This window comes from Tachyglossus aculeatus, chromosome 5 (genome assembly GCF_015852505.1).
Source record: "Tachyglossus aculeatus isolate mTacAcu1 chromosome 5, mTacAcu1.pri, whole genome shotgun sequence".
Lineage (NCBI taxonomy): Eukaryota > Metazoa > Chordata > Mammalia > Monotremata > Tachyglossidae > Tachyglossus > Tachyglossus aculeatus.
This window is the reverse complement of record NC_052070.1, coordinates 21,884,629-21,910,936: the sequence shown is the minus strand read 5'-3', so window position 1 is coordinate 21,910,936 and position 26,308 is coordinate 21,884,629. Positions and strand designations below refer to the sequence as shown.

Genomic DNA, 26,308 nt, shown 5'->3' with positions numbered 1-26,308 from the left:
AAATGATCTGACTGACTAAGGTAGCCTCAAGAATCTTGCTGTTTGAAGACTAAGGGAAAAAAAGCATACTTTGCATTTTTAAATGTAGTCATTAACACAGTGAGAACAAGGTAACTAGGACCACAGGGCTGGTCCTGGTGGTGATTTACGAGCCCCACTATCCAAGGAACAGAATTCCCATTTAGTCTTAACTTCCCTTAACATGCTGCTTCTCTGCCTGCCCCCCATTGCCCCCCAACCAATTCTTTTGGTAGGTGGGGCTTCTCCAGGGCAGCAGGCAAAAGGCCCCACAGCGAGCAAGCCAATGGTGAAAGGCCCAGCCTGGGACCTACTAAGCTTCCAATATTGGGCAGCAGAGGGGACAACCAGACACTGAATGGATCAGTGGCTTTCTTTCTCCCAGTGTTGGGGATCCAGCTAAAGATACTTGCAGAAAGCACAATTAGCTGGTTCCCTAGTAAAGTTTGTTGCTGAATTCACTGAGACAAAGCAGTTTTAGGCCAAAGTTTTTTTGTGGGGGGCAGTGGGCTTGATCCATAGCTTCTATTGTTTTCCCCAGAACATGCTGTGACCTAGGGAATAGAAACTATGCTTTTGGGCCAGTTAATTATTTGTCCTCTTCTCCAAGGGACGCTCAGTAGTGTTCCCGATTTCCAGGGCCTCGTGCCAGCTGGGCTCAGCAGTGCTCTGGGCTCTGCTCTGCCCTGCCCTGCCCGCAGTCTCACTAGCTAAGGGAAAGGATCTGAAAGGATCCTGCTGTAGCCATCCTTGCCCTCAAAAATGCCCTTGGTTAGGAGTATAGCTGGAATCTGCCATTTCCTAACAGAACTCAAACCTGGGTGGGCTGGGAATTACATGCTGTTCCCACACCTTTCGGGGCGAGGTGGTGCCTCCAACACCCCACACTTCCAAGGCAGAAGGATGGGGGGGGGACCTTTGACGGGTTTGAGAGCAGTTTGTATTCTGAATTTCTTTTCAACTCGACCCTGTTCCCAAGGAAGCTTCCGAACCCCAAAGGATCGAGCCTGAATCTCTCTAGGTTGGATCGGGGGAGGGCGGCCACGCTCTGCGGATTGCAGGAGGGGGCTGAGCTCCCCTGATTCTGTCATTGTCGTAGACCCCAGAATTGCTGGGTTGGTGAGTGCCTCCTGGCCTCTGGTGAACACTGCCAGAGCCCAGCATGCTCCCACTGGCTTAACTAGAGTCCCCCCCCCACATCCCACAGCTAGTTAGTTGGAATCCCTGTAGGATCCCAGGCATCACGGCTCTTGGGTGGCCTCGGGGCCGGCCCTCAGGAGCAGGTGACTGTGGGAGGATCAGGCCTGGCCCAGGTCCCGTTGACAGAGACCCTCCTGAGTTGCTAGATAGAAAGAAACATCCCTGGGACCCATTCACCATCTCAATGCTCCTGCTCCTTCTCCTCCCTCAACATCAGAGGGTCCCTGAAGACAGGAATTGGCTTGGCTCCAGCTGGATCGCCTTGAGGCTGCCCGGGAAAGAGCTCAGGCAGCCTCCAAACCCCATGACATCCCAGCTCTTGGAAGCTACCCAAAGAACCCTAGGCTCAGGATGCCTCACCTAGCAGATGGCCACATACGAAAGTGCTGATAGATGGAGCTGTGTGGAGGTAGCAGGGCCAGGACCAGACCCCCAGCAACGACCCCCAGCCCCTCCTCAAACAATGAGCCGTCCTTTGCAGAGGACTGTGCTTTAACCGTCTCTGAGTCTTCTTGAAAATTCCCAGCAGGAAACAAACACACAAACACACACGTAAAACCGTCCCTCCAACCCCTCCACCATTCACGAGGGTAAACTTCTTTTAAGTTTCTCACGTCTTTGAATTTTGAAGGACCCCAGTGAATGCAAATTCGTGATGCTTTAAATAATCACCAGTTTCATTTTCTTACTGGAAAAATATTCTTTGCTATCAATTTAGAAGGAATAATTTCGAAGTAGACAAAAGCACCTTGGAGCTTTTGAAAAATAGTAGCTAGCCTTTTTTTTTATATTAAACCTGGCCTTGTGGTAATGCATTATATCTTGAGATCAGATTCAAGAAGAATTTACAATATCTCAGTTCCGGTTAGTAACTGCACCGAGAAAAAGCTCAGCCCCCTTTCAGGTGTGGTACTTCCTGGTAAAGCTGAACGACTGGTGAATTTGCAGCCCAGGGTGGTTGCCTGTCATAGGGGAGAATGCAAGGAGAACAGAGAAGCAGCATGCCTAGTGGCAAGAGCACGGGCTTGGGATTCAGATGACGTGGGTTCTAATCCAGGTTCCACCACTCGTCCGCTGTGTGACCTTGGGCAAGTCAATTAACTTCTCTGGGCCTCAGTTACCTCCTCTGGAAAATGGGGATTAAGACTGTGAGCCCCACGTGGGACAACCTGGTCACCTTGTAAATTCCCCAGCGCTTAGAACAGTACTTTGCACATAGTAAGTGCTTAATAAATGCCATCATCATTATTATTATTATTATGTGGGACAACCTGATCACCTTGTACCCCCCTAGTGCTTAGAAGAACAGTGCTTTGCACATAGTAAGCACTTAACAAATATCATCATCATTATTATTATTATTATTATTGTTCTCTGGGCCTCAGTTACCTCATCTGGAAAATGGGGATTAAGACTGTTAGCCCCACATGGGGCATCTTGATTACCTTGTATCAACCTCAGCGCTTAGATCAGCGGTTGGTATGTAGTAAGCACTTAACAGATACCATAATTATTAAGAACCGATTTAGAACAATCTAATTGGCTTCAGCAGAAAAAGCAGGAGAACACCTGCTGGAGTCCTGATTATCTCTAGTTTACAGTAATTTAATGTATACGCCAGCGCAGTTTATGGAGTGTAGACCTTTCACTATTCCTCTCTGGCCAGATGATAAGAAAAAAAAAGTCGACAGAATCAGTGAGGCACTGTCTCTGTAATTAATTAGAGGGCAAGGGAGCCCTCTAAAGGAATCAAGAAGGACAGGTTGTGAAAGGGCTGGGGAGATGCTTAAAATTGAATGAAATCTGGTCTTTTTTAAAAGATATTTTTAATCTGAAGTCAGTCTGTGAAGAGCTGTTTAGCCCAAATTTATTATTGTTGATAGTTACCTGATTTTTACCGTACCTTCTTGCCTTCCTTTACAACGATGTATAACATTTCATTGCTCAGCACTGGCCAAAGTAACCATAAACACTTTCAAAGAGGGAACTCTGATGATAATGATAATGATGATAATAATAATAATACTTTCCCAGAGGTGGCAGAAAACACAAGTGCTTCTGACACGCACCTCAAAAATGTACTCCTACATCTCAGAAAACAAAGGGTGTTCATGTCAGTGAGGTGGGAGAGGGGATTAGCTGAGTGGAAATGCAAAATGGTGACGATGGTATTTAATGATGGTATTTATTAAGTGCTTATTTTGTGCCAAACACGGTGCTAAGCATTGCGGTAAATAGGCAATAATCAGGACAGACAGTCTGTGCCTGATGTGGGGCTCACAGTCTAAGTTGGAGGGAGAACAGATACTGAATCCCCATTTTGCAGATGAGGAAACTGAGGCAACTTAGAGAACTTAAGTGATTTGACCAAGCTCACACAATGCTATTTATTGAGCACCTATGTGCAGAACACTGTACTAAGTCCTAGGGAGAGTACAATACAACAATCCCTGCCACAGGAGCCAGCCTACAGTCCAGAGGGGAAGACAGACATTAATCAACTATAGATATGTACTTAAGTGCTGTGGGGCTGAGGGAAGAGGTGAATATCAAATATCACAGTCTTCTAGACTGTGAGCCCACTGTTGGGTAGGGACCGTCCCTATATGTTGCCAACGTGTACTTCCCAAGCGCTTGGTACAGTGCTCTGCACACAGTAAGCGCTCAATAAATACGATTGAATGAATGAATGAATGAATATCAAGTGCTTAAAGGTTACAGATCCAAGTGCATGGGCAGAGAGAAGGGACTAGGGGACAAGTGGACTTAGGCTACGAAGGCCTCTTGGAGGAGATGTGATTTTATTAAAGTTTTGAAAGTGAGGAGAATGGTTATCTGTCGGATATGGAGGGGATGGGAGTTCCAGACCAGAGGGATGATATAGGCAAGGGATCGACAGTGAGATAGACAAGATCCAGGTTCAGTGAGTAGCTTGAAATTAGACTGTGAGCCCGCTGTTGGGTAGGGACCGTGTCTATATGTTGCCAACTTGTACTTCCCAAGCGCTTAGTACAGTGCTCTGCACACAGTAAGCGCTCAATAAATACGATTGAATGAATGAATGAAAGAAGAGTGAAGTGTGTGGGCTGGGTTGTAGTAGATCAGCAAGGTGAGGTAGGAGGGGGCAAGGTGGTTGAGTGCTTTAAAGCTGATGGTGAGGAGTTTCTGTTTGGTGCAGAAGTGGATGGACAACCACTGGAGGGTCTTGAGGGGTGGGGAGACGTGGACTGACGGTTTTGTAGAAAAATAACCAAGCAAGCGGCAGGCAAAGTGTCAGAACCCAGGTCCTCTGACTCCCAGGGCCGGGCCCTTTACTCTTCCAGACAGTGAGATAGTGCGACAAGCCCCGTTTCCAGCAGTTAGCGCTTCAGGATCCTAGTTGTGAGCTCCCAGTTTAATTTCCATTATCATTTTCTTAGAAGGATGGCGATGCTGCCAGCAGGGCAGCAAACTGAGCTTTATTACTTCACACCTGCATGTTTTTGTTCCTGATTTTCTTACCCAGAACCCTGATTTGTAACTTAATTCATGTTCAGCGTTTTTGTTTGGTTTGGTTTGGTTTTTTCTCCTTCTCTTTTTGTTCCCTGCAAATTTCTTTTTTCCCCTGTCTATTGTTCAGGTTCCTAGGATAACCAGTTTATGGCCAAGGACACCTTTCCGACCACTTTTTTCTACCATACAAACAGCTTCTCTGCTCAGCTCTCATCCCTTTGAAGCAGCCATGTTGGGGGCGGCGGGGGCTATGTATTATCTCTGTGAGAGAGCTCTGACCAGCAGGTGGAAATCTGCAAAGGTTGGCCTCTTTCTGCTGGGTCTGGGAATTCCTTTACATCTGCATTCTCTCTCTTTGGGAGTAATTCCTAAGTCACGGTGCTGCTCTGAGGCAATTAACGGCTTAGGTTGACCTGTGCTTCTGATGGTTGATTTCAATCTTTTGTTGGCTGGATCGCCCAGTGATCTCTTTTGGGAGGGGAAATCAACTTGGAAAGGACAACAAACTAAAAATGCAGCATCAGCTCAGGAAGACCAGGACTGCAATCCCAATGTACAGCTCTTAGGAGAAGGCTACTTCCCATTTGGCAAACAAGTCAGTGAGTCAATCATATTTATTGAGCGCTTACTGTGTGCAGAGCAGTGTACACTGTGCTTGGGAGAGTACACTATAACAGAGACACATTCCCTGCCCACACTGAGCTTACAGTCCAGAGGGAAATTGAACCCAACCCTAGCTTTTCCACCTAGAGGTAAATGTAAAGGAAAGTATGTTCTTCCACCCCGCTTCACCCCACGTCACTTAACTGCTGGCTGAGGAGCACTGTGGTGAAGTCAGAGTGATGGTATTTATTCAGTGCCTCCTTTGGGAAATGCACTGTACTAAGCACGTAGCATAACTCCAAACAGTCAATCAATGGGATGTATTGAGCACTTACTATGTGCAGAGCACTGTACTAAGTGCTTGGGAGAGTAAATATGACATTGATCTGCTGAGTACAACACAACAGAATTAGCAGACCCATTTCCTGCCCATCAGTGACTTGGGGATGGACAGCCTGTCACTGTAGCAAAAAGGTCACGGCTCTGTCCCAACATACCTTGAGCCGTGCTTGGGGACGTTTGATCTGCAAAACAGCAAGAGGATCCCAAACTGAATCCCAGCTTATCACTCCGTAACTTTTTGAAGGTCTGCTCTACAGGCTCAGGGAGAAGAGCCACATTTTCTACTAATGTGGCTGATTATTTCATTGTAGGGTTGGCTTTTGTTAGTCAGTTTTTTGGTTTTTATCCTAGATTGCTAGGTTTTGCAAGGAGAGCAATTCTAAAGTTCCCAAGTTAAATACAGCAAATTATCTTTGTTCTGGCTGAAAAGGAGAAACGTTAATGTACTTGATGATTGCAATAACCAATCCTCTTAGAACATCCTTCCATCCCTAAGTATTTTAATGTCTCATGATTGCCCATTCCACGAATTCTGGATGTAATCTTTGCTCCTTTTCTGGGTCTCATGCCAATCATTTCGGCAGAATGTGGCCAACTGTTTGAGTGACCAGGTCTCTAATACCTATCACTCCTTGCTTGCTTTCAGTGATGCTTTATGTGCATTTTCCCTACAAATCCTTGGTTTTCCATTTCAGTGCTGAAATTTGGCACATAAGGCCCAGATGAAACCAACCCAGTGAAAAGTAGTGGCCTAGCTGATTTTAAGTATTAGAAAAGCTCAGAAGAGCAGTAAAGACTTAAAATTAATCATATTTATTGAGCACGTACTGTGGGTGAAGCACTGTGCTGAGCGCTTGGGAGAGTACAATATAACAGAATTGGTAAACACATTCCTAAAAGTTAGCTCTGTGTCAGGAACCACCAAAAACCTAGACCGTTCTAAGCGCTGGGGAAGATACAAGATAATTGGGTCAGACACAGTCCCTGTCCCACCCCGGGCTTTGATTCTAAGTATGAGGGAAAACAGGTATTGAATCCCCATTTTACAGATGAGGTAACCATTTTACAGGGGCACACGGCAGGCTTTTTCAGAGTCAGGATTAGAACCCAGGGCCTCTAACATCCAGGCCCATGCTCTTTACACTAGGCCAACTGCTCCTCCTGCTTGCACTGCCTAAATTGTTAAGTCTGCCAGGGTCTAGTGAGAACATAATTTAGGCTCCCTCACATGGGACTTCTGTTATCTTGTGAACGCTATCACATCTGTCACCAGGGAATGCAAAACCAGTCTCAGCCAGTCCTCACTACCCGCACTCGTGAGAGCAAGCCACAAAGAGCACGTTGACGACGCACGTGGTCCAGCGTCTAATCTGCCCCCAGCAGACCTCGGCGAAGCCGTGAAACTAGAAAATCTGGTGGACGGCTTCCATCAGTTACGATTCCAAACCCCAATGGCCTTAATAGTGTGCTACTTCCTAGTGCAATTTCCCCCAAATCCAAATCCATTTAAGCCAGGGGAGTTCAATTTAGCATCTTCCTTCTTTTCAAACATGTTTATGACAGCATTCTTGAACTCAGTATATTTCCCTTTGTGTTTAATGGTGCATTTCAGTTCTGTTGTCCTTGTGAAAACTCTAGAATTAAAGCATTAGCATTGAACTTGAGAGCTGCCCCCCTTCCCCCCGTTTTTTAAATGGTATTTGTTAGTGCCAACCATGTGCCAGGCACTGTGCTAAGCACTGGGGTAGATACAAGCTAATCAGATTGGGCACAGTCCGTGTTCCCCACAGCGATTTTACGAGCTCACCCTCCCTAGCAGTAAGCAGGCAGTAAACTAAACGGGACAAGGTTTTCTACACACTCATCCAACAAAATGTATTGCTCACGGTATGCAATAAGTTGAATTGCTGTCTAGGTTACAACTCATTTTGGATTAAAATTTGCCTTCAGAAGGGCTGTTCCAGAATAAACATCTGGAAGGTGGGGAGGTCTGGGGGGAAGATTAAAAAATAGTAACAGTAATAATAATTCATCTTCCTCCTAGAATCCTAAGAGACGTTGTGGCACCCAGAGTAGCCAGGCAGTAGTCAGATAGCCCTTGGCATCTTGCCGGTTTGCCACCTCAGAGGGAGTCAAGTATAGTGGTCACATAGGCTTCACCTAGAGAGCAAGTAGATCCTGTGTTACCTGAAAGTTTCTCCAAGTGGAAAGGGGTGATGGCTGGGGAGGGTTTTGGTCAAAGGACAACGTCATTTTGGACAAAACAGCTTCCTCCACATTAGGTAAGCATCGCAAAGAACCCTTCAGTGGGCTTTGTCAGTGAAAGAGAATTTTAGATTTCTATGTTTCTTTGGTTTCTAGATGAGACAGCAATTTTAACTCCCCTCTCTTCCCCCCCACCCCCCAAATATGGTGGGTTGTGAATGCTAATGTTTTCTACATGTACACCATAAATCACCAAATTTTATTTTCTCGGATGGAAAGACAGAACAGAATGTAGAAACGGTGACCTGGCTCTATTTTTAGGCATCTGATTCTCCATTAGACTATATTAGCTAGACTTTGTCATTTCAGTAAATTGCCATGAGCAGTGCCATTGTGGGAGGAGGCAAGTCATGAATTTTTAAGACTGAACATTTAGTTTCAGGGTCTCTTTCCCACAGCCGCTCTTGGGAAGCATAGGGTGGAGAGGACATGTATGATTGTTCTGTCTTTCTATTGGATCTATCTAATCAAATGCAGGGCTGGGTGAGAAACAGAATGGGAATGAGGCTTTTTATTCAGTGGGCCAGCAGCATCAATATCTCCCCTCGTTTACATTTTCAGCAAATCCGAGTCAGTGGCATTTGCATAAGTCCACCCCTAACAAGAGTATTTATTTTAGAATTCCACTCTTGTGTTAAGCAGTCTTTGGAAATAAGGCCCAAATCTGGATGAAATGTTTGGCTCAACCTTTGTCGGGGGCTCATTAAATTGAAAATCCCATTACTATATTGGGCTGTTAAAAACTAAGGCAGAGCAAACTTTCCATTTTCACATTCAGATTTCAGTAGTACCATTGAGTTGTTTGGGGGTTGTTGATGCCTTGTTCCACTGAATACACCTAGAGGAATGAGCTACTAACCGCCTCATTTGGCTCTTCTGGGCACTACAAACCAGTACCCATATAAAAACTAACTCCTGTGTTTCAGGGATGCTGTATGTTTTTATACAGCATGCTGTGTGGTAAAAGTATGACTCTGAAAATCAAAGCATAAAATCCACTGCTAATTTGGTTTAAATTCAAAACCAAAAAACCCAACAACAAAGCAAAACCAAACCACGGACGGAGCGTTCCACACAGACCACAGCCCCTGATCCAGGGAGGAGTTTTTATGTGTTGGCATTGCCAAGCTGGACCTTGAACCCCCAGGGGCCCTTCTAGCAGTTCCTCTGCTTTCTTTTCCCTCCACGGGTTTGCTTCTTGGGGGCTGCCCGTGGATCAGCCGCTCTGTTCATGGGAAACTTCCTTTCTTCTCGGAAACTACTAACCAGGTGATTGGTTCTCTGAGGGGAGTTGGAAATGGTGGTAGGAGTTGCCCATTCATGAAGTTTTGAATTTCAGGAGGAGTTCTGCTACCCAGTGGAGTGCCTGGCTCTCACTGTGGAGGAAGTGATGCACATTCGCCAGGTGCTGGTGAAGGCGGAGCTGGAGAAGTACCAGCAGTACAAGGAGGTTTACACTGCTCTGAAAAAAGGAAAGGTACCAAACTTAAAACCAATCCAACCAGAATGGGGAATCTCACCTGTGGGGAAAGTTTTCCATCAGCAGAAAGGCCACCAGATGGGCCATGATTCTTGGACTACTTCAAGAGGCCAGTTCTTTCTTTGGCACAGTCAATTTCAGTCTCTCTGTTGCCTGAAGAGGGAATTTGCCCCCTCCCCACAACAACCCCTGTATTCTGAAAATCCAAACTGATGGATAATAATAATAATATTGGTATTTGTTAAGCGCTTACTATGTACCAAGCACTGTTCTAAGCGCTGGAGGGGGATACAAGGTAATCAGGGTTGTCCCACGTGAGGCTCACGGCCTTAATCCCCATTTTACAGATGAGGTAACTGAGGCACAGAGAAGTGAAGTGACTTGCTCAAAGTCACACAGCTGACAAGTGGCGGAGCTGGGATTTGAACCCATGACCTCTGACTCCTAAGCCCGTGCTCTTTCCACTGAGCCACACTGCTTCTTCATGGATAAGAGTAAATGGCTTAGGAAGATTTGAATTTAAGAATCACAATTCTTGTGCTTTTTAAAAATGCAGTAAAATTGGTGTGGAACTTTTATGATGTTCTTTGATTTGTTGTGGGATTTATTTACAATATAAAATAAGGAATTACACATCAAGTTTTTTTCATGTTGCTTCCATGGTAGCATTTATGACCTGATTGAGATTTATCCATGATATGGGATGCCATTTGGTCTGTGTTAAAGGGAGTTTCTCTTTAGTCTAAATAATTCATTTCTGGGCCACTGAAATCCCCTACTTGGCTCTAACTCTTAACACCAAAGTGAGCTCTATGTTAGAAATCATGAGATTTCCTTGTGGATTACAGTTGTCTTCAATTCCAAGTCAAGTCTATTAGCATATGAAAAAGAGGATCAAATAATACCATCAAAGGGCCTTAAACTAATTCCAGTTGGTAGGAACAATGGGGATGGAAAGAGATGGTTAATTCCCTTTCAAGTTACTTAGTTCTCTTTAGCATTATTTCCTGAGCAGAGTAATCTCCAAAGAAGGTTACAGTGGATAAATAATCTGAGTAAAAATGCGTGAAGTACATGAATAATTCAAACATGAAAATCCTTTTGCAGTACAGTGCTCTGCACACAGCAAACTTTCAACAGATACCATAGATTGAGTCATCATCATCCTCATCAATGGCATTTATTGAGCATTTATTGAGTGCAGAACATATACTAAGCCTTTTGGAGAGTACACTAAACAAGAGTTGTAGGCACCTTCTCTGCCCACAACGAGCTTACAAGTCTAGAAGGGGAAGCAGACATTAATATAAATAAATAATTTGATAATATGTACTGTATAGATATGTACGTAAGTGCTGTGGGGCTGAGGATGGGGCAAATGACATCTGATTGATTAATCCCTAACTAAGGAGAGCATATTAGCTGGATCATTAATCCCTTTAATGTTAGGTCTCATGTCTTTATTAATTTCTGTAGAAGCCAGTAATTATTTTGATGGTAGGGGCCCCAGATACTGCAGAAGGAATCCACTTTGGGAGTCTAGGACATTGTGAACACACCAAGATTCGTTGAGGTTGGGCTGTTTCATGAGTTCTAACTAAATTTGACTCTTACCCAGTTTCTGAAATCCCCAGCTTAAATTTCTAACCTCAGAAGCACGGAGGCACTATTACCCTAATCCTCTTTTTAATAATAATGGTGTATTCTCTAGACTGTAAACTCCTCATGGGCAGGGGATGTGTCTACCAACTCTGTTGTACCGTACTCTCCCAAGTATACTAGGAGATATAGATTTGGGTGTCAACCGCATAGAGATGATAGTTGAAGCCTTGGGAGCGAATGAGTTCTCCAAGGGAGTGAGTGTAGATGGAAAATAGAAGAGGACCAAGAACTGACCCCTTGAGGGATCCCCACAGTTAAGGGATGGGAGGGGGAGGAGAAGCCCGAAACCCGGAGAGGGCAGAGTCAGTGAAGCCAAGGTTGGATAACCTATTGATGTCAAGGAGGATTAGGATGGAGTAGGAGCTGTTGGATTTGGCAAGAAGGAGGTCATTGGTACAGCAGCCAAAGGGCAGAGCTGGAATTAGAACTCAGGTCCCCTGATTTCCAGGCCCGTGTTCTTTCCACAAGGTCATGTTGCTTTTTCAAGAGAAACCACTAGCAAATGTTTCAGGCCGAGCCAACATGTTTCTCAAAAACCTTCCTCATTCCCTGCCTGTTAAACTCCTCCCAAAATTAAATTTTCACATTCTTCCCAGAAGCTGTCTCCCCCATTAGGATATTTAGGTCATGCTAATTTGTGATGGTCCTGTGGCTTGTAACACCGCATCCCTCAATTTTCTCTCCTTTGTAACACTTTATTATTTAGCTCTGTTTCTGTTGCCGAACCAGAAGATTTTCCTTTTTCACCTGGTCATACACCTGTCAATTCTGTAAGAGGTAAGATGTGCAGAATACCTAGAATGCTGGACATCCTATTAGCTTTGATTTTCACTCATTGTTCTGCTGCAAAGGAAAAACACAATTGGCCATGCCATTTTGTACTATTTTGTAACTTAGGCATTAGGTATGCAACTTTAGGGTTTTTTTGAAAAATATTTGTAGAGTAGTAGGTTTCTTTCTGCAGGCCGATTGTTTCACTTAAGATAGAAAAGTTGTTTTAAAAATGTTTTTGTATATCCGTGCCACAAGATCTAGAAGTAATGGCCCTGTGGATCCTTGATAGAAACACTTGCAATCACCGTAAAGATGTAATGATCTTTTTATAGAGTCCTTCTCTCTAATTCATTCATTCATTCATTCAGTCGTATTTATTGAGCGCTTACTATGTGCAGAGCACTGTACTAAGTGCTTGGGAAGTACAAGTTGGCAACATATGGAGACAGTCCCTACCCAACAGTGGGCTCAGTCTAGAAGAGGGAGAATGTCAGTCGGTCATTTGTATTTATTGAGTGCTTACTGCTTGCTGAGCACTCACTGTACTAAGCACTGGGTACATTAAAACAATATAACAGACACATTCCCTGCCCACATTGAGATGTTTATGCAGTTTGTATTGCTAATTACGATATATGTCAGTCCTGGGACAGGCTACCCAGTCCCAAATTCTGTGATGAACCCTGTGATGGTTTCTTTTCTTGACATTCTTTCTAGTGTTTAGGAATGGGAAAATCTGTACCTTTTCTCTCTCAAGTTTGTTGATTGGAAAACCAAACCAGACAACGTGTTAATTTCTCATGGGACAATGGATAGAGAGAGCTCTTGCACCGTAGCAGGGATACCCAAACTTTGTTGAACAATTGACGCAGGCACAAATATAATCATTCATTTTGTAGTGACTGATGTTTTTCATTTCTACACAGGCCTGTGTGCTCTCAGTGTTGCAAAAAGGTAAGTTGGGCCCTTCAGCTCACGTTACTTTCTGAAGGCTCAGTGGTTCATAATGGTGAATCTCATTCTCTGTCTGATTTGGGGATAACAGATGCGGCTACCTTCCAAGCCATTATCCACGCTTCCTATCTTTTCTCTGGGACCGTCTGCCTTGCAAAGAGGGGAGAGTTTTATGAGACCAGAAAAGCCATCCACAAGCCACCACCGACCACTCCGGAGCATTGCCAGGTATTGCCCGCGGCTGGCTGTAACTAACTGCTCATCGATTTGGTTTCAGTTCTGCAAATGGTACAAAAAACCTACACCATCCCTTATCCCCACCCCCGACCCCCACCCAGATGTTACCAGGCCAACACCAAGGGAAATGTAGATAATAAAATAAGATCAACATTCATTCTTGCTTGTCCTGTAAATTGTTACTTGTGCTGGGACAAAAGAGTGATAGCATTAAATTTTTTCCATTTTAGGAATTTGAAAATATCCATGTCTTCATTAAAATTTACCAAGCGTGGGCATTGTATAGCTCCTACTTACCCATTTTAGAACTTGAATTATAATGTCGATGACATCAAGTTTCTTAAACGCACGAAAATTGTTAACAATAGTCTATGAAGTGTTCAGGAGTAGGATAAAACTGACCTGGAAAGACTATTTCTCAAATCATCCTCAGAGGCATTTTCTCCCAGGTGCATAGAGCAGATTTTGCTACCTGCTAATGCATATCATGATCAAACGAATTTATGAGCAGTTACTGTGTGCAGAACACTGTACTAAGCATCTGGGAGAATAGATTACAACAGAGTTGGAAGACACATTCTCTGCCCACAGTGAGCTTAGAGTCTAGAGGGAGAGACGGACATTAATATAATTTAAAATATGTAATTTATAACAGTCATCAAAGACTCTGCTTTGGTTCGAAGCAGATGACTATTTTAGCATGGAGACCACGAGTCAGACAGACCAAAAGTAGCCTATCCAATCAATAATATTTATTGAACACTTACTATGTACTTAGCACCATGCTAGGCATTTAGAAGAACACAGTTTAATCGAGTTGATAAATAGGTGCCCTGCCGACAATTGCTTTGCACACAGAAAGCGCTCAGTAAATAGTGAATAAAAGGAGCTTAAGGTCTAGTGGGGGAAACGGTATCCTTTGAAAAACATATTTGGTGCACATTACTTGAATAACAACAGCTTCTTTGGTGAAGATTATGATTAAATTCTCATTTGGCTTTTTTATTCTGTTGCCGCTGTGATCGTTTGTTGAGGAAAACACAGGATTGATTTTTGGGGTTTTTCAGATTCTCCTCGAAGTCTAAATCTGTGGAAAAAGGAGATGAAGAAGAACAGTTTCCCAAAGAGCTGATGGAGGACTGGAGCACTATGGAAGTGTGCGTAGACTGCAAAAAGTTTATTTCGGAAATCATCAGCTCAAGCCGGCGCAGCTTGGTACTGGCCAACAAGCGAGCCCGTTTGAAAAGGAAAACCCAGTCATTCTACATGTCGTCCCCAGGCCCCTCGGAGTACTGCCCTTCAGAGAGAACTATCAATGAGATCTGAGCCCCATGCCTTTTCCGTTGCTTTTGTGTTCCCAGAGTTATTGGTGTCAGGACACTGAACTGGAGGATCTTTCCTTTCCCTTCCGTGGTTTCGTTGACTAGGCTTGAATTTGCATTAGATTAGATTTCTGCATTTCTGCTGCCCCACAACTTTTCTGTGTCTGCATCTGTTGATAATATGCAACAGATCAGCCAGTCACATATTTGCACTGAAAGAATATAATAGTTGGAAACCTGCTTTATTATTATTTTTTAACCAATGCGTTTGGAAGCCAGAAAATTATGTACCCCACCATTCCTGGAATAATTCTCCGACCCCAGCCGAAATCCAGTCTAACCCAGGTGTCAAGGTTAGCACAGCTCTAAGCAGTAAGTCATATTGGCATTTCCACCAAATAGAGTTCATATCTAGTGTATACAGTATCCACATACCTAGGATGGCCTATGGTCCTTATTGTCTCTCAGCACAAAATTTAGGGTTTACTACAGCTCTCAACTGATCTTTAAGTTATTATTGCTCTGAGCTCATGGCTAAATGAGGGACTTGATAATGTCAGCATTCTAGTGTGAGATATCAGGATAAACCTTGCCCATTTCCCTGAGCCCTGTTGAAATCCATTATAGCGTCGTCTCCTGCGCAAGTAAGTGGCAGGAGTCTATTCTCTATCTTGAAAGTATTAATTATTAGTAGTATTAACAATTGTAGACTCAGCCTAGATTCTTGGGAAGTTTGAGGACTACAGAAGGCTTAAACTCATGGGAGTCATTATTATTATTAACTATTAATAATAATAATGGCATTTGTTAAGTGCTTACTATGTGCCAAGCACTGTTCTAAGCACTGGGGTAGATAGAAGCTCATCAGGTTGTCCTACATGGGGCTCACAGCCTTAATCCCCATTTTACAGATGGGGTAACTGAGGCACAGAGAAGTTAAGTAGCTGGCCCCAGGTCACACAGCAGACAAATGGCAGAGCTGGGATTAGAACCCACGTCCTCCGACTCCCAAGCCCGTGCTCCTTCCACTGAGCCACGCTGCTTCTCTTTCGAATGTGGTCCTCTTTTGGGGCCCCCAATTACTTCTGCAATGTGGGTGATCTGTTTTGAGACCGTGGATGGTGGCACCCAGCAGACACTCTTAAACCACCAGGGAGCACATCCATCATCAACTACTTTTTTCAGAGGTTAATAACTCGGCCGGCAAGTCTGAACTTGGCTGTAATTCGGCCTCAGACTTAAGAGTAAATTTATTTTTGTAAAGCAAACTTTTTACAAAATAAATTTTTAAAATACCACACTATTAACTGACGGACAGGCTTCGGATGCTTTTTTTGCACTCATTCTGCCCCCAAAATGCTTGGTGCAAATAGTCGGGGACTTCGGGTTGCTTCTGCATCTGAAATTCCTCAGCTCATTTAATTTATAGCTAGTTTATTTTGCAAGGCTTAGAAACAACCAAACAGTGATTGGAAAATAGGCGAATAAATATGCTCAGTAATTTCCATTAAGCTATACAAAGTGCACATCTCTAATAGTCTAACAGCACTGTATTATAAATGGATTTATAGGAATACAAGTCAACATAGAGTAAGAGTTTTACATTAGATTAACATTGATACCTCAAAGCTCCACATCAGTAGTTTAAAATGGTCTGAAAATTTATGAACTAGGTAATGTTTTTAAAGTTATTTAAATGCGTAGTACAAAATAAATAGGTTGTAATGATTCTCTTGACTAAATAATGCACGTTAACAGTTCCTCAGTATTTGCATGTGAAGCTGACTTCAGGGAAGAATTTCTGCTTATGTACCAGTGTGGATCATTTTTGAGACTTAGGTTTTAAAGATTTTAAATAACAGCCTTTTGAAACTTCCTTATGGTATCTTCCAAAGCGCCACATTATCTGATCTGTTCGTGTAAGAAGAGTTACTTGGAAGCCACACCTGGCCCTCGACTCACATTTTTTTAAATGAATGCTATAGATAAAAGCGAGCAGCATTTTTTGTTTAACCACACTGTCTATAGGGTGCAAATTATCTCATCTACACCTCTGTGAGCAAATAGGCATAAGATGGTAAGCCCCCCTTTTTCATCATTCTTGCCTACAACCTGGATACTGAATTAAAATTGAGTTTCATGACTCACAAAGAGTAGCTAAAACAAAATATCCATAGTTCAAGTAAAACCTCTGCCCTTATTCCACTTCTTCAAATCTATGATCTGGCATAGGATGATATGAGTATTCAGGAGAAACTGAATGTAATGGTCGTGACTGTCATGGAGTGGAAAGAGCTAGGTGAGTAAAGGGCACAGTATTTTGGGTCTGGAACAAAATTCAAAATAGTAACTGTAGGAAAGGGGCAAGTTCTGTTCAAGCTACAAGATCATTTTTTCCCTTTTAGTCATGCTGCTTTTTTGGTGCCAAAACTAATCTCTTCTTCCTCTCTCTTACATTTTCTATTTCAGGGGCAGATCTGAAATGCCTGTAAGAAACTTGCATTTAAAATATCTTGCTTTATCTGGCTTGCCCCTCTCATCCATGCACTTATCTGTAAAGGACGATACCTTTCCAATGTCCTTGCCCACCTCAGCTGCCTGCTGTGAAGCACTGGGTTTCGATCCATCGAGCAAAAGACAAAACTGCAGTCAGGCTGCTCTTGTCACTTGAGCCTGAGGCTACAGACCTCTGTCTCTGTGGTCTGGAAGGCTCCTTGAGGATACGGGACTCCGTTCTCTCCTCTCTACCCTCACCCTGCCACCCTTCATTCTGCTTTGTATTTGTGCTTAGCCCTCTCTGTCCACCCCCTCCTGAAGACACCCCTGAATGGAGGCCCGTTTTGCCCTTCTCGTGGTTCAGCTTCATATCAGTGTCAGAACTTTGAAATGAGCTTGTAAATACGTGTAATATATTTATTAATATTGGGAAGGCTGCCATCCAGAGGACACTGGGAAGCTATTTTCCCAAGGTAATTAAAAATGAAAGCAAGTCCTATTTATATGTACATTGACTGATGTATGTTACTAGATTTCAAGTTTTGAGCTTTCCAACTGAAACCTTGGTGGTTTGTCATGTAGGCTTTTTAAAAATGAACTTATGTTGGAAGAGAATATGGGACTAGCTGAGTGAACTCACTACTGTGAGTTTTTTAAAGCTTTTATTTTTCTATTAATAAATGGAGGGACTTCAGATTAACCGTCACAGAGAAGTCATCGAAGATCGTAAGATTCCATCACTGTTTTTCATAAGTGCAATGGTAGGGAATTTTGTACTAGAGAAAAAGTATTGATCAAAGAGGTATACTTTGTATGGTTCGTGGCCCTGTAAAATCTGAAGTCTTTCAGCGTTCGTAGTGACAATACTAAACATTTTCATTTTAAAATTATTTTAAAAATTCTGGGAGAAAATAAAACATCTTTCCATCAAAGTCTCCATCTGTGTTGATTATCCAGTTGGGAAGCAGCATGGCCTAGTGGAAGGAGCCCCAATCTGGGAGTCAGAGGACCTGGGTTCTTATCCTGGCTCTGCCACAGGTCCACCGTGTGACTTTTGGCAGGTCACTTAACTTCTCGGTACCTCAGTTTCCTTACTGTAAAATGGGGATTAAATCTTACTCCCTCATAGAGAACTGTGTCCAACCTGATTATCTTGTATCAACCTCAGTGCTTAGTACAGTACTTGGCACATAGTAAGTGCTAAGAAGCAGTGTGGCTCAATGGAAAGAGCACGTGCTTGGGAGTCAGAGGTCATGGGTTCAAATCCTGGCTCCACCACTTGTCAGCTGTGTGACTTTAGGCAAGTCACTTCACTTCTCTGTGCCTCAGTTCCCTCATCTGTAAAATGGAGATTAAAACTGTGAGCCCCAAGTGGGGCAAGCTGATCACCTTGTATCCTCCCCAGTGCTTAGAAAAGTGCTTTGCACATAGTAAGCGCTTAACAAATGCCATCATTATTATTTCTTTTAGACTGTGAGCCCACTGTTGGGTAGGGACTGTCTCTAATGTTGCCAACTTGTACTTCCCAAGCACTTAGTACAGTGCTGTGCACACAGTAAGCGCTCAATAAATACGATTGATGATGGTGCTAATACTATAAAAAAACCAAAATGTTGTTGTTGGTGGTAACTATTCGAATACACTGTGAACTAGATATTCTGTAAATGAGATAAACATGGTATAGGAGTGCCAAAAAGAAACACTAATCAGAGTTTGTGACTTGCAGCAACAGTTCAAGTTTTGACTGCATTCTAGGAAATGGCCAGTTCTCAAATGACTTATTTTATAAATTTCAGCCTTTTAATGTTTTGGGGGTTGGGGCGGGGGGGGCGTTTTTTTTGCCCGTGCATTGCCATACAAGCCCCTACAGCATAATCGTCTTTCTTTTCCCATGACACAAAAAAGGTACTGGAGAAGCAGCACGGCTTCAGAGTCAGAGTCAGAAGGACCTGGGTTCTGATCCCAGCTCTGCCACTTGTCTGTTGTGTGACCTTGGACAAGTCACTTCACTTCTCTGTGCCTCAGCTACCTCATCTGTAAAAGGGGGATTAAGAGTATGAGCTCTATATGAGACAGAGACTGTTTCTAACCTGATTAACTTGCATCTTTCTAGCAAATTAAGCCTGATGTTGGGTAGGAATTGTCTCTGTTGCCGAATTGTACTTTCCAAGCGCTTAGTACAGTGCTTTCTTGCTTTTCTAGGACATGTTGTTTCCAAGGATGAACAGAAACCATTTCAATTCAAAAGCTATTTAGCTAAGAAAAGACTCAGCACCAACCACAGGAATTTCTACACAACCCATCAGCAACCATGGGAAAATTTGAATATCTCTTGAAAAATATGCCAAGTGCTTTCTTGGTCCACCCCTCTAGCATTACTCACTACTGGACAGGTGTATTCAGATTTACATACAGTCCCTGAAAGGTTCTCACAGACAGACATCAGAAAAGGAAACTGCATCATGATTACCTTGCATGGTTTAGTTATGCCCTTACTAAGAACCAAGATAATGGCAAGTAATTCCAATTTATTCAAAGTGTGTGCATACCAGGTCATAACCCATTCATTTATTCATTCAATCGTACTTATTAAACGCTTACTGTGTGCAGAGCATCATCATCATCATCAATCGTATTTATTGAGTGCTTACTGTGTGCAGAGCACTGTACTAAGCGCTTGGGAAGTACAAGTTGGCAACACATAGAGACAGTCCCTACCCAACAGTGGGCAGAGCATCATCATCATCATCAATCGTATTTATTGAGCGCTTACTGTGTGCAGAGCACTGTACTAAGCGCTTGGGAAGTACAAGTTGGCAACACATAGAGACAGTCCCTACCCAGCAGTGGGCAGAGCACTGTATTAAGCACTTGGGAAAGTTAAAATACAACAATAAACAGTGACAATCCCTGCCTACATCTGTCCACGCCTCCTCTGGCATGAGAACATTTATATCTCGGTACTTCTAACCCGTGCTTTATCTGACAGAATTTCCATTCATCTGAAATGATCTTCCATGGATAAAATTAGACAGTAAAAAAAACACTAGGCAGATATTAGTTGCCTGACAAGTATTTGAGATGAGCACAGCTGTAGCACAAATGAAACTGTCAATGGATACAAAGCAATAACATTGAGCTCTCCTCAGTCTACATGGTTAATAAATACTGGGCGGCTTTGTTTCTGAAACTTCTGAAGATCCTGAAGCCCAATTACCTGGATTCCACCAAAAAGGATGCAGGGCTCTCAACCTATGCCTCCACCGGCAGGCAATCAGTTTTTCAGTTTGACCATGAAAGTAGACAGGCTGAAGCTTTGAGGAAGAGGGGAAGACAAGGGCGAAAGAAAAAGAGAAATAGGTACTTACCCTCTCTCTACTGACAATCTATGTAGGCATTGCCACAGCAGCTATGCAGCAGTGGCTCTGGTATCAGCCCTCGAAAGGCCCAGCTGAGTTGGGGCTGTGGCTGCCCGGGCAGCGATGGCCAAGGACGGAGGCAACGCTTTTGGAAGAAAGAGGGTGGCTGGAAAGGCAGGTCCTACAGGGTTTACCCAGCCATTGGAGCAATGGCCCAGACCCAATCCCCCTGCCTCCTCTCACAGTGCATCCAACAGGCTGTCAGGGCAGACTGTGTGAGAATTTTACCTCAAGCTCTCCCCGCACCGGACACGGGTGGAGAAAAGCCTCTGGCCCAGTGCCGAGGCCCTGTGAGGGCGAGGGGGACCCACAGATGTCAGAGAAAGCAGAGCTGACATTTTGGCTCTGCTTTAGTCACTTCCTGGCTCCAAGGGTTGTGGCTGGCACCATTCATCATCATCATCATCATCAAGCGTATTTATTGAGTGCTTACTATGTGCAGAGCACTGTACTAAGCGCTTGGGAAGTACAAATTGGCAACACCTAGAGACAGTCCCTACCCAACAGTGGGCTCACAGTCTAAAAGGGGGAGACAGAGAACAAAACCAAACATACTAACAAAATAAATAGATATGTACAAGTAAAATAAATAGAGTAATAAATATGTACAAACATATATACATATGTACATGATGGTGATGGCTCCTTCCTTGCTCCCATGGAGCTGGGTCTCATGATTTCATCTTAACTATTTTCTCTCTGACATACCTCCCAAATGCACCCCTCCCACACCCCCTTACCTTAGGGAAGGCAGCGTGGCGGGGTAGATGAGCGCAGTGGACCTGGTTTTGAGTCCAAGCTCTGACAGTAGCCTGCTCTGTGACCTTGGCCAAGTCACTTAACTTCTCTGTGTCTCAGTTTCCTCATCTGCAAAATGGGAATAATAATGCCTGCCTTCCTACCTACTTTACCTCCCCGCAGCACTTGTGTATATTTGTACATATTTATTACTCTATTGTAATGATGTGGATATAGCTATTGGGGAAGCAGCGTGGCTCAGTGGAAAGAGCACGGGCTTTGGAGTCAGAGGTCGTGGGTTCAAATCCCGGCTCTGCCACTTGTCAGCTGTGCGACTTTGGGCAAGTCACAACTTCTCTGGGCCTCAGTTCCCTCATCTGTAAAATGGGGATGAAGACTGCGAGTCCCACGTGGGACAACCTGATTACCTTGTATCTACCCCAGCGCTTCGAACAGTGCCTTGCACATAGTAAGCGCTTAACAAATACCAACATTATTATTATTATTGTCTCTATATGTTGCTGATTTATACTTCCCAAGCACTTAGTACAGTGCTCTGCACACAGTAAGCGCTCAATAATTACGATTGGATGAATATAGGATGGAAAGGGTTAAAAAACAGAATCAATGAAGTGTGTGTGGCAAAATCACAGGAAGAATGCAGATTGCTGACTTTTGAGAAGGAATATTTTCTATCTGAGAATATTCGTTGGAATAGTTTCATTGAAGTGAAAAATTTTGACAATCTTAGAACCGTTAATGCCAACATCCATGAGACACTGAAAAAAATACTCACCAAAAGTGTGTTGTTGGCTGATGGAAAATAGAAGAAATCTTTAGATGATGTCTCAACCTAAATAATCTAATCACAAGTGCGCCAATCATTTAGAATAACTCGTTTATTGAAAAACCGATGAGCCATAAAATGTGGAGCAGCAACTTAAATTAGATTTCTATGACGTTTACATTTATTAACCATGACCAATTAATCAGCTAATATGAATGGCAAAAATTCTGCTCTTTTGGAAATTGCCAATTTTTCAAGTGAAACAGTTTGATTCCTGAAATGATAACAAATCCAATCATTCAGAAAGAGCTTAAATGATAATACATTGGCACAACAACCAAAAAATGACTGAAAGTTTCCATACAGTATTAGGATCAAGTTCACATCTATCAGAAAATCTGGAAAATGGAGTCAATACAGAGAACCTGATGATTTCCAATTAAAAGTCCCATGAGGGACAAGGACCATGTTTAATTCTCACCTGCGTATTTTCTCCCAGGACTTACTCCAGTGCTCAGCACACAATAATCACTTAATAAATACTTTTTATTCCTACTAAAGGGGAAGTCCGGTTCCAAGTGAGTCCTGTTCCATGAGAAGCAGCACGGTGTAGTGGATAGAGCACAGAAGTCAGAAAGTCAGGGGTTCTAATCTCAGCTCCGCCACTTTGTTTGCTGTGTGACCTTGAGCAAGTTACTTCACTTCTCTGTGCCTCAGTCACCTCACTTGTACAATGGAAATTGAGACTGTGAGTCTCACCTGGGACAGGGACTGCATCCAACCTGATTTGCTTAGACACTGCAAATCAGGTTGGGACTGTATCCAACCCAAACGCACAATAATAATATTATTATGGTATTTGTTAAGCGCTTACTATGTGCCAAGTACTGTTCTAAGTGCTGGGGTAAATACAAGATAATGAGGTTGGACACAGTCTCTGTCCTCAGAGTCTCAATCCCCATTTTACAGATGAGGTAACTGAGGCACAGAGAAGTTAAGTGACTTGCCCAAGGTCACACAGCAGACAAGTGGTGGAGCCAGGATTAGACCCAGTGATCTCTGACTCCCAAGCACGTGCTCTTGCCCTTAGGCCAGGCTGCTTAGTACAGTGCCTGGCACAAAGTAAGCACCTAACAAATACCACAATTATTAATGTCCTAGGACCAGACTCCCCACTCACATCTTAGGGTCGCACCTGGAGAGTTGCCAGTACTCTACCAGTCTGAGCTACGGGAGGGTCAAGCAGAAGCCTGCCCATTCCATTTTCCATTCCTAGCTTGGGCAATGGCTAGCCAGAGGAAGAAAATCTGCTACAAGTCAAAACTCACCCGTGCTGGGCAGCAGCAGCACGGGAGAGAGTCGAGGGCGGAGACTCAGGTTCACTGCGCAGAAAGAGGCAATGGTAAACCACGTCCGTATTTTTACCAAGAAAACTCTCTGGATACACTACCAGAACAATTGCAGATGGAGAGCGGGGCGGGCTGGGAGAGATGTGTCCGTGGTGTCACTGTGGGTTGGAAACGACTAGACAGCATAAGACAAGATATGGACCAGACCCAAGATAGAAAGCACGACCTCTTTTAAAAAGGTGTTCAGGGCCAGAGTCTCTACTTCCATCTGTCATCCTCCGTTCCAGGGGTCCCCAGCTCTGGGTGTGAGCCCTTCATCATCATCAATTTTATTTATTGAGCGCTTACTGTGTGCAGAGCACTGTACTAAGCGCTTGGGAAGTACAAGTTGGCAACATATAGAGACAGACCCTACCCAACAGTGGGCTCACAGCCCTTCAGAGAAGCTTCCTCACCAAATCAGGAGGGAGGGAAACGTAGATATGGGGAGCCCCAGACTATGCTTATCTGGAGGTTCCCATGAGGGGCCCTTTGTAGCCCTGCAGAGTCTCCAGCCCAATATTCCCTTTGCTCTTGTCCAGCCCTAAAGGTGCAAGGGGAACCCATCTGGCTGGCTGGTGAGTATATTTGTATACCAACTGAATATACAAAATATACAACAGTTCCAACAGAATATACAAAAAAACCTCATGAACAGTATAGTCCCAAATTACCATAAATTCCAAATTCAAAAAGTCAGGGGTTTTAAACTAACTTGTATTTTACCAACGATCCTGGACAAAACTGCAAGTAGCGTTGAGTGGAAACAATCTTGAACACTATCAGAACGGACGGAGAAATCACAGTTGCTATGGGGCATCTAGAATCGCAACATAACTGGAAAAAGTTGGATGGGTCATACTTGATTCAAAATTTCCAACGAGATAGTTGAAACATTCACTCGCAAAGTTTCAAATCAATCACAACATGTGGGTTTGGTTACAAAGTAATGCAGGTTGGTTTGGTTAAAAAGTGGAATTGGTCAATTTGGGGCAAATTATTGATTACTTTTCAGACCATATTTGAGGCAGTTAATGGAATACTGTGCAATAGAAATTGCAACAACATATGATGACTGGATTATTTTGGAGAGGTCTATGAACACATTTAATAATACAGTGAGTGATTTATATGAGAAATCAGAGTTGAATTGGGTTGAAGATAAGCAAGAGAGCAAAACAATGGCAATCAATTTCCAAATATTTTCTAGTCAGAATGAAAATTAAACATACTGTCTCTGATGGAGTGATAACATTCCTGATTCCTGCATTCTCAACTTAAAAAAACGTTGAAGATATCTGTGTATTGTAACAGAAGCAATCTAAACCCAAGTAGTTTTTACCAAAATGAAAGTCTTGCCCCCTTAAAATTATTTAGACAAAGTTTGAAAATGGAGCAAAAAGGTTCTGAGACAGCAAAATATGTAAAGGCAATGAAGTTGTGAATGAGGACCATTCTTTTAAGTATTATTTGCCCATTTGTGTCTAGTATCCTCTTTTAGTTCACAAACTCAAGAACAAGGGTCACGCTTTCTCTCATATATTCCCTCAGGACCTAGTGCAGGGTCCTATACACACTGAAGCCCAACCAGTAAATGTTGCTGTTACTGATAAAACTGGTTACGTAAATGTAATAGATGAGTCTGGGATGCCATCCCCAAATCAACTAATCTATATTTTGACCCTCAATTACATAAGTCTAGACTGTGAGTCCGTTGTTGGGTAGGGACCGTCTCTATATGTTGCTAACTTGTACTTCCCAAGCGCTTAGTACAGTGCTCTGCACACAGTAAGCATTCAATAAATATAATTGAATGAATGAATAAGTCTTTAGCAAATGCATGAAACTTAGGGATGTGCACAAAACTGCTTGTGTTTGAAGATCATTTTGTGATACAGCATCAAAAAGGGCAGCAAAGTTTCATTCTTCAGATAGCTCTGGTTTCTTCAGATGAGCAACATTTCCCTTATAAATCACCTATTCCCAATTTGACCTGCATTCCCACCACAATCCAATCCATCCCAGGGACGGCTATTGAGAAAACAAAGTGCAACTACCACAGGCAGTTAGTTATGTGCTGTGACATATCAATAAATATAGACCAAGACAATTTGAAAATGATGACAAAGTTTAAGCCAAATTACAGAAGCATTCATTAAATTTGTACTCTTTTAATTTTACTTAATCAAATGGGTTTTAAATTAAATTTTAAACTTTAAAAAAACAGTAAAATGACAACACATTCTTCCCCAGTAAATCAATTTTCAATTCAGTGCAGTGGCACTGGGGTGAAAAAGGTCAATCCAGCAATAGAATTAGAGCAACAGAATCACCATTTGGAAGCCACACTGAATTTACATTTCCAACAATCTAGATCAACAATCCCTCTACCCTGCCTCCACCATTTCATTTCCAAGGCCCTGCTGAATTCCTATAAAACATCCTTCCCCCATAATCCAGTAATGAAGCCATCTGTATTTCAAGGAGGTTTCTGACTCTGCGTGTCCATGATTTGCATCAATGATTGTTACATCTTTTCAGGAACTCCATCAAAATGTGCCACTGAGGGGAAACTATTCTCAGCTAGAATGTTCCTTGGGAAGAGAATAAATAGCATTTAGAGCCAGGCACCTAGAAACCCTCTCTGACCATCTTAAGAGCCTCCTAGCTATGAGTCCTCTAGATGTGTTCTGAGAGAACAGTATATAGTGATCTGGGCAGGGAAGCAAAGGTTAAATAGGTAAGGAAAACCCATAACCATTATTTCCTTTTACTTACTGATCAATTCAGAAGAACCACTTTCACCTGCATCGTTTCACTACATATCCTTTCATTTCCAAACACTGAACCTTGGTACTGAACATTTTGGTGATCAGACGGCATAATTTTCACTAAAGGGCATTTGGTTCTTTACAATAAGAACAATAACAATTGTGATTGTTAAAGCACTTCCTAGGTGCCGGGGCAGATACAACATAATCGGGTTGGACACAATCCCTGTCCTACATGGGGCTAACAGCCTTAATCCCCATTTTATAGATGAGGAAATTGAGGCCCAGAAAAGTCAAGTGACTTGCCCAAGGTCATAGCAGACAAGTGGAGGAGCTGGTATTAGAACCCAGGTCCTCTGA

At 43.1% G+C, this 26,308-nt stretch overlaps 1 protein-coding gene across 8 annotated transcripts in view; it reads left to right on the top strand.

Moving 5' to 3' along the window:
- The window catches only part of SPIRE1 (spire type actin nucleation factor 1), a 205,677-nt gene extending 190,568 nt beyond the window's left edge, over positions 1–15,109 (top strand). For 5 of the 8 annotated variants that reach the window (XM_038747208.1, XM_038747207.1, XM_038747206.1 and 2 more), the window contains 6 exons: positions 4,838–5,011; positions 9,260–9,397; positions 11,769–11,839; positions 12,763–12,790; positions 12,882–13,018; positions 14,095–15,109. In XM_038747208.1, coding sequence (XP_038603136.1) covers positions 4,838–5,011; positions 9,260–9,397; positions 11,769–11,839; positions 12,763–12,790; positions 12,882–13,018; positions 14,095–14,353 — 807 coding nt within the window. In that variant the 3' untranslated portion in view covers positions 14,354–15,109. The remainder of the gene's footprint in view (positions 1–4,837; positions 5,012–9,259; positions 9,398–11,768; positions 11,840–12,762; positions 12,791–12,881; positions 13,019–14,094) is intronic. The other 3 variants (XM_038747213.1, XM_038747212.1, XM_038747211.1) reach the window with 1 other exon arrangement.
- The last annotated feature ends 11,199 nt before the right edge of the window (positions 15,110–26,308 follow it).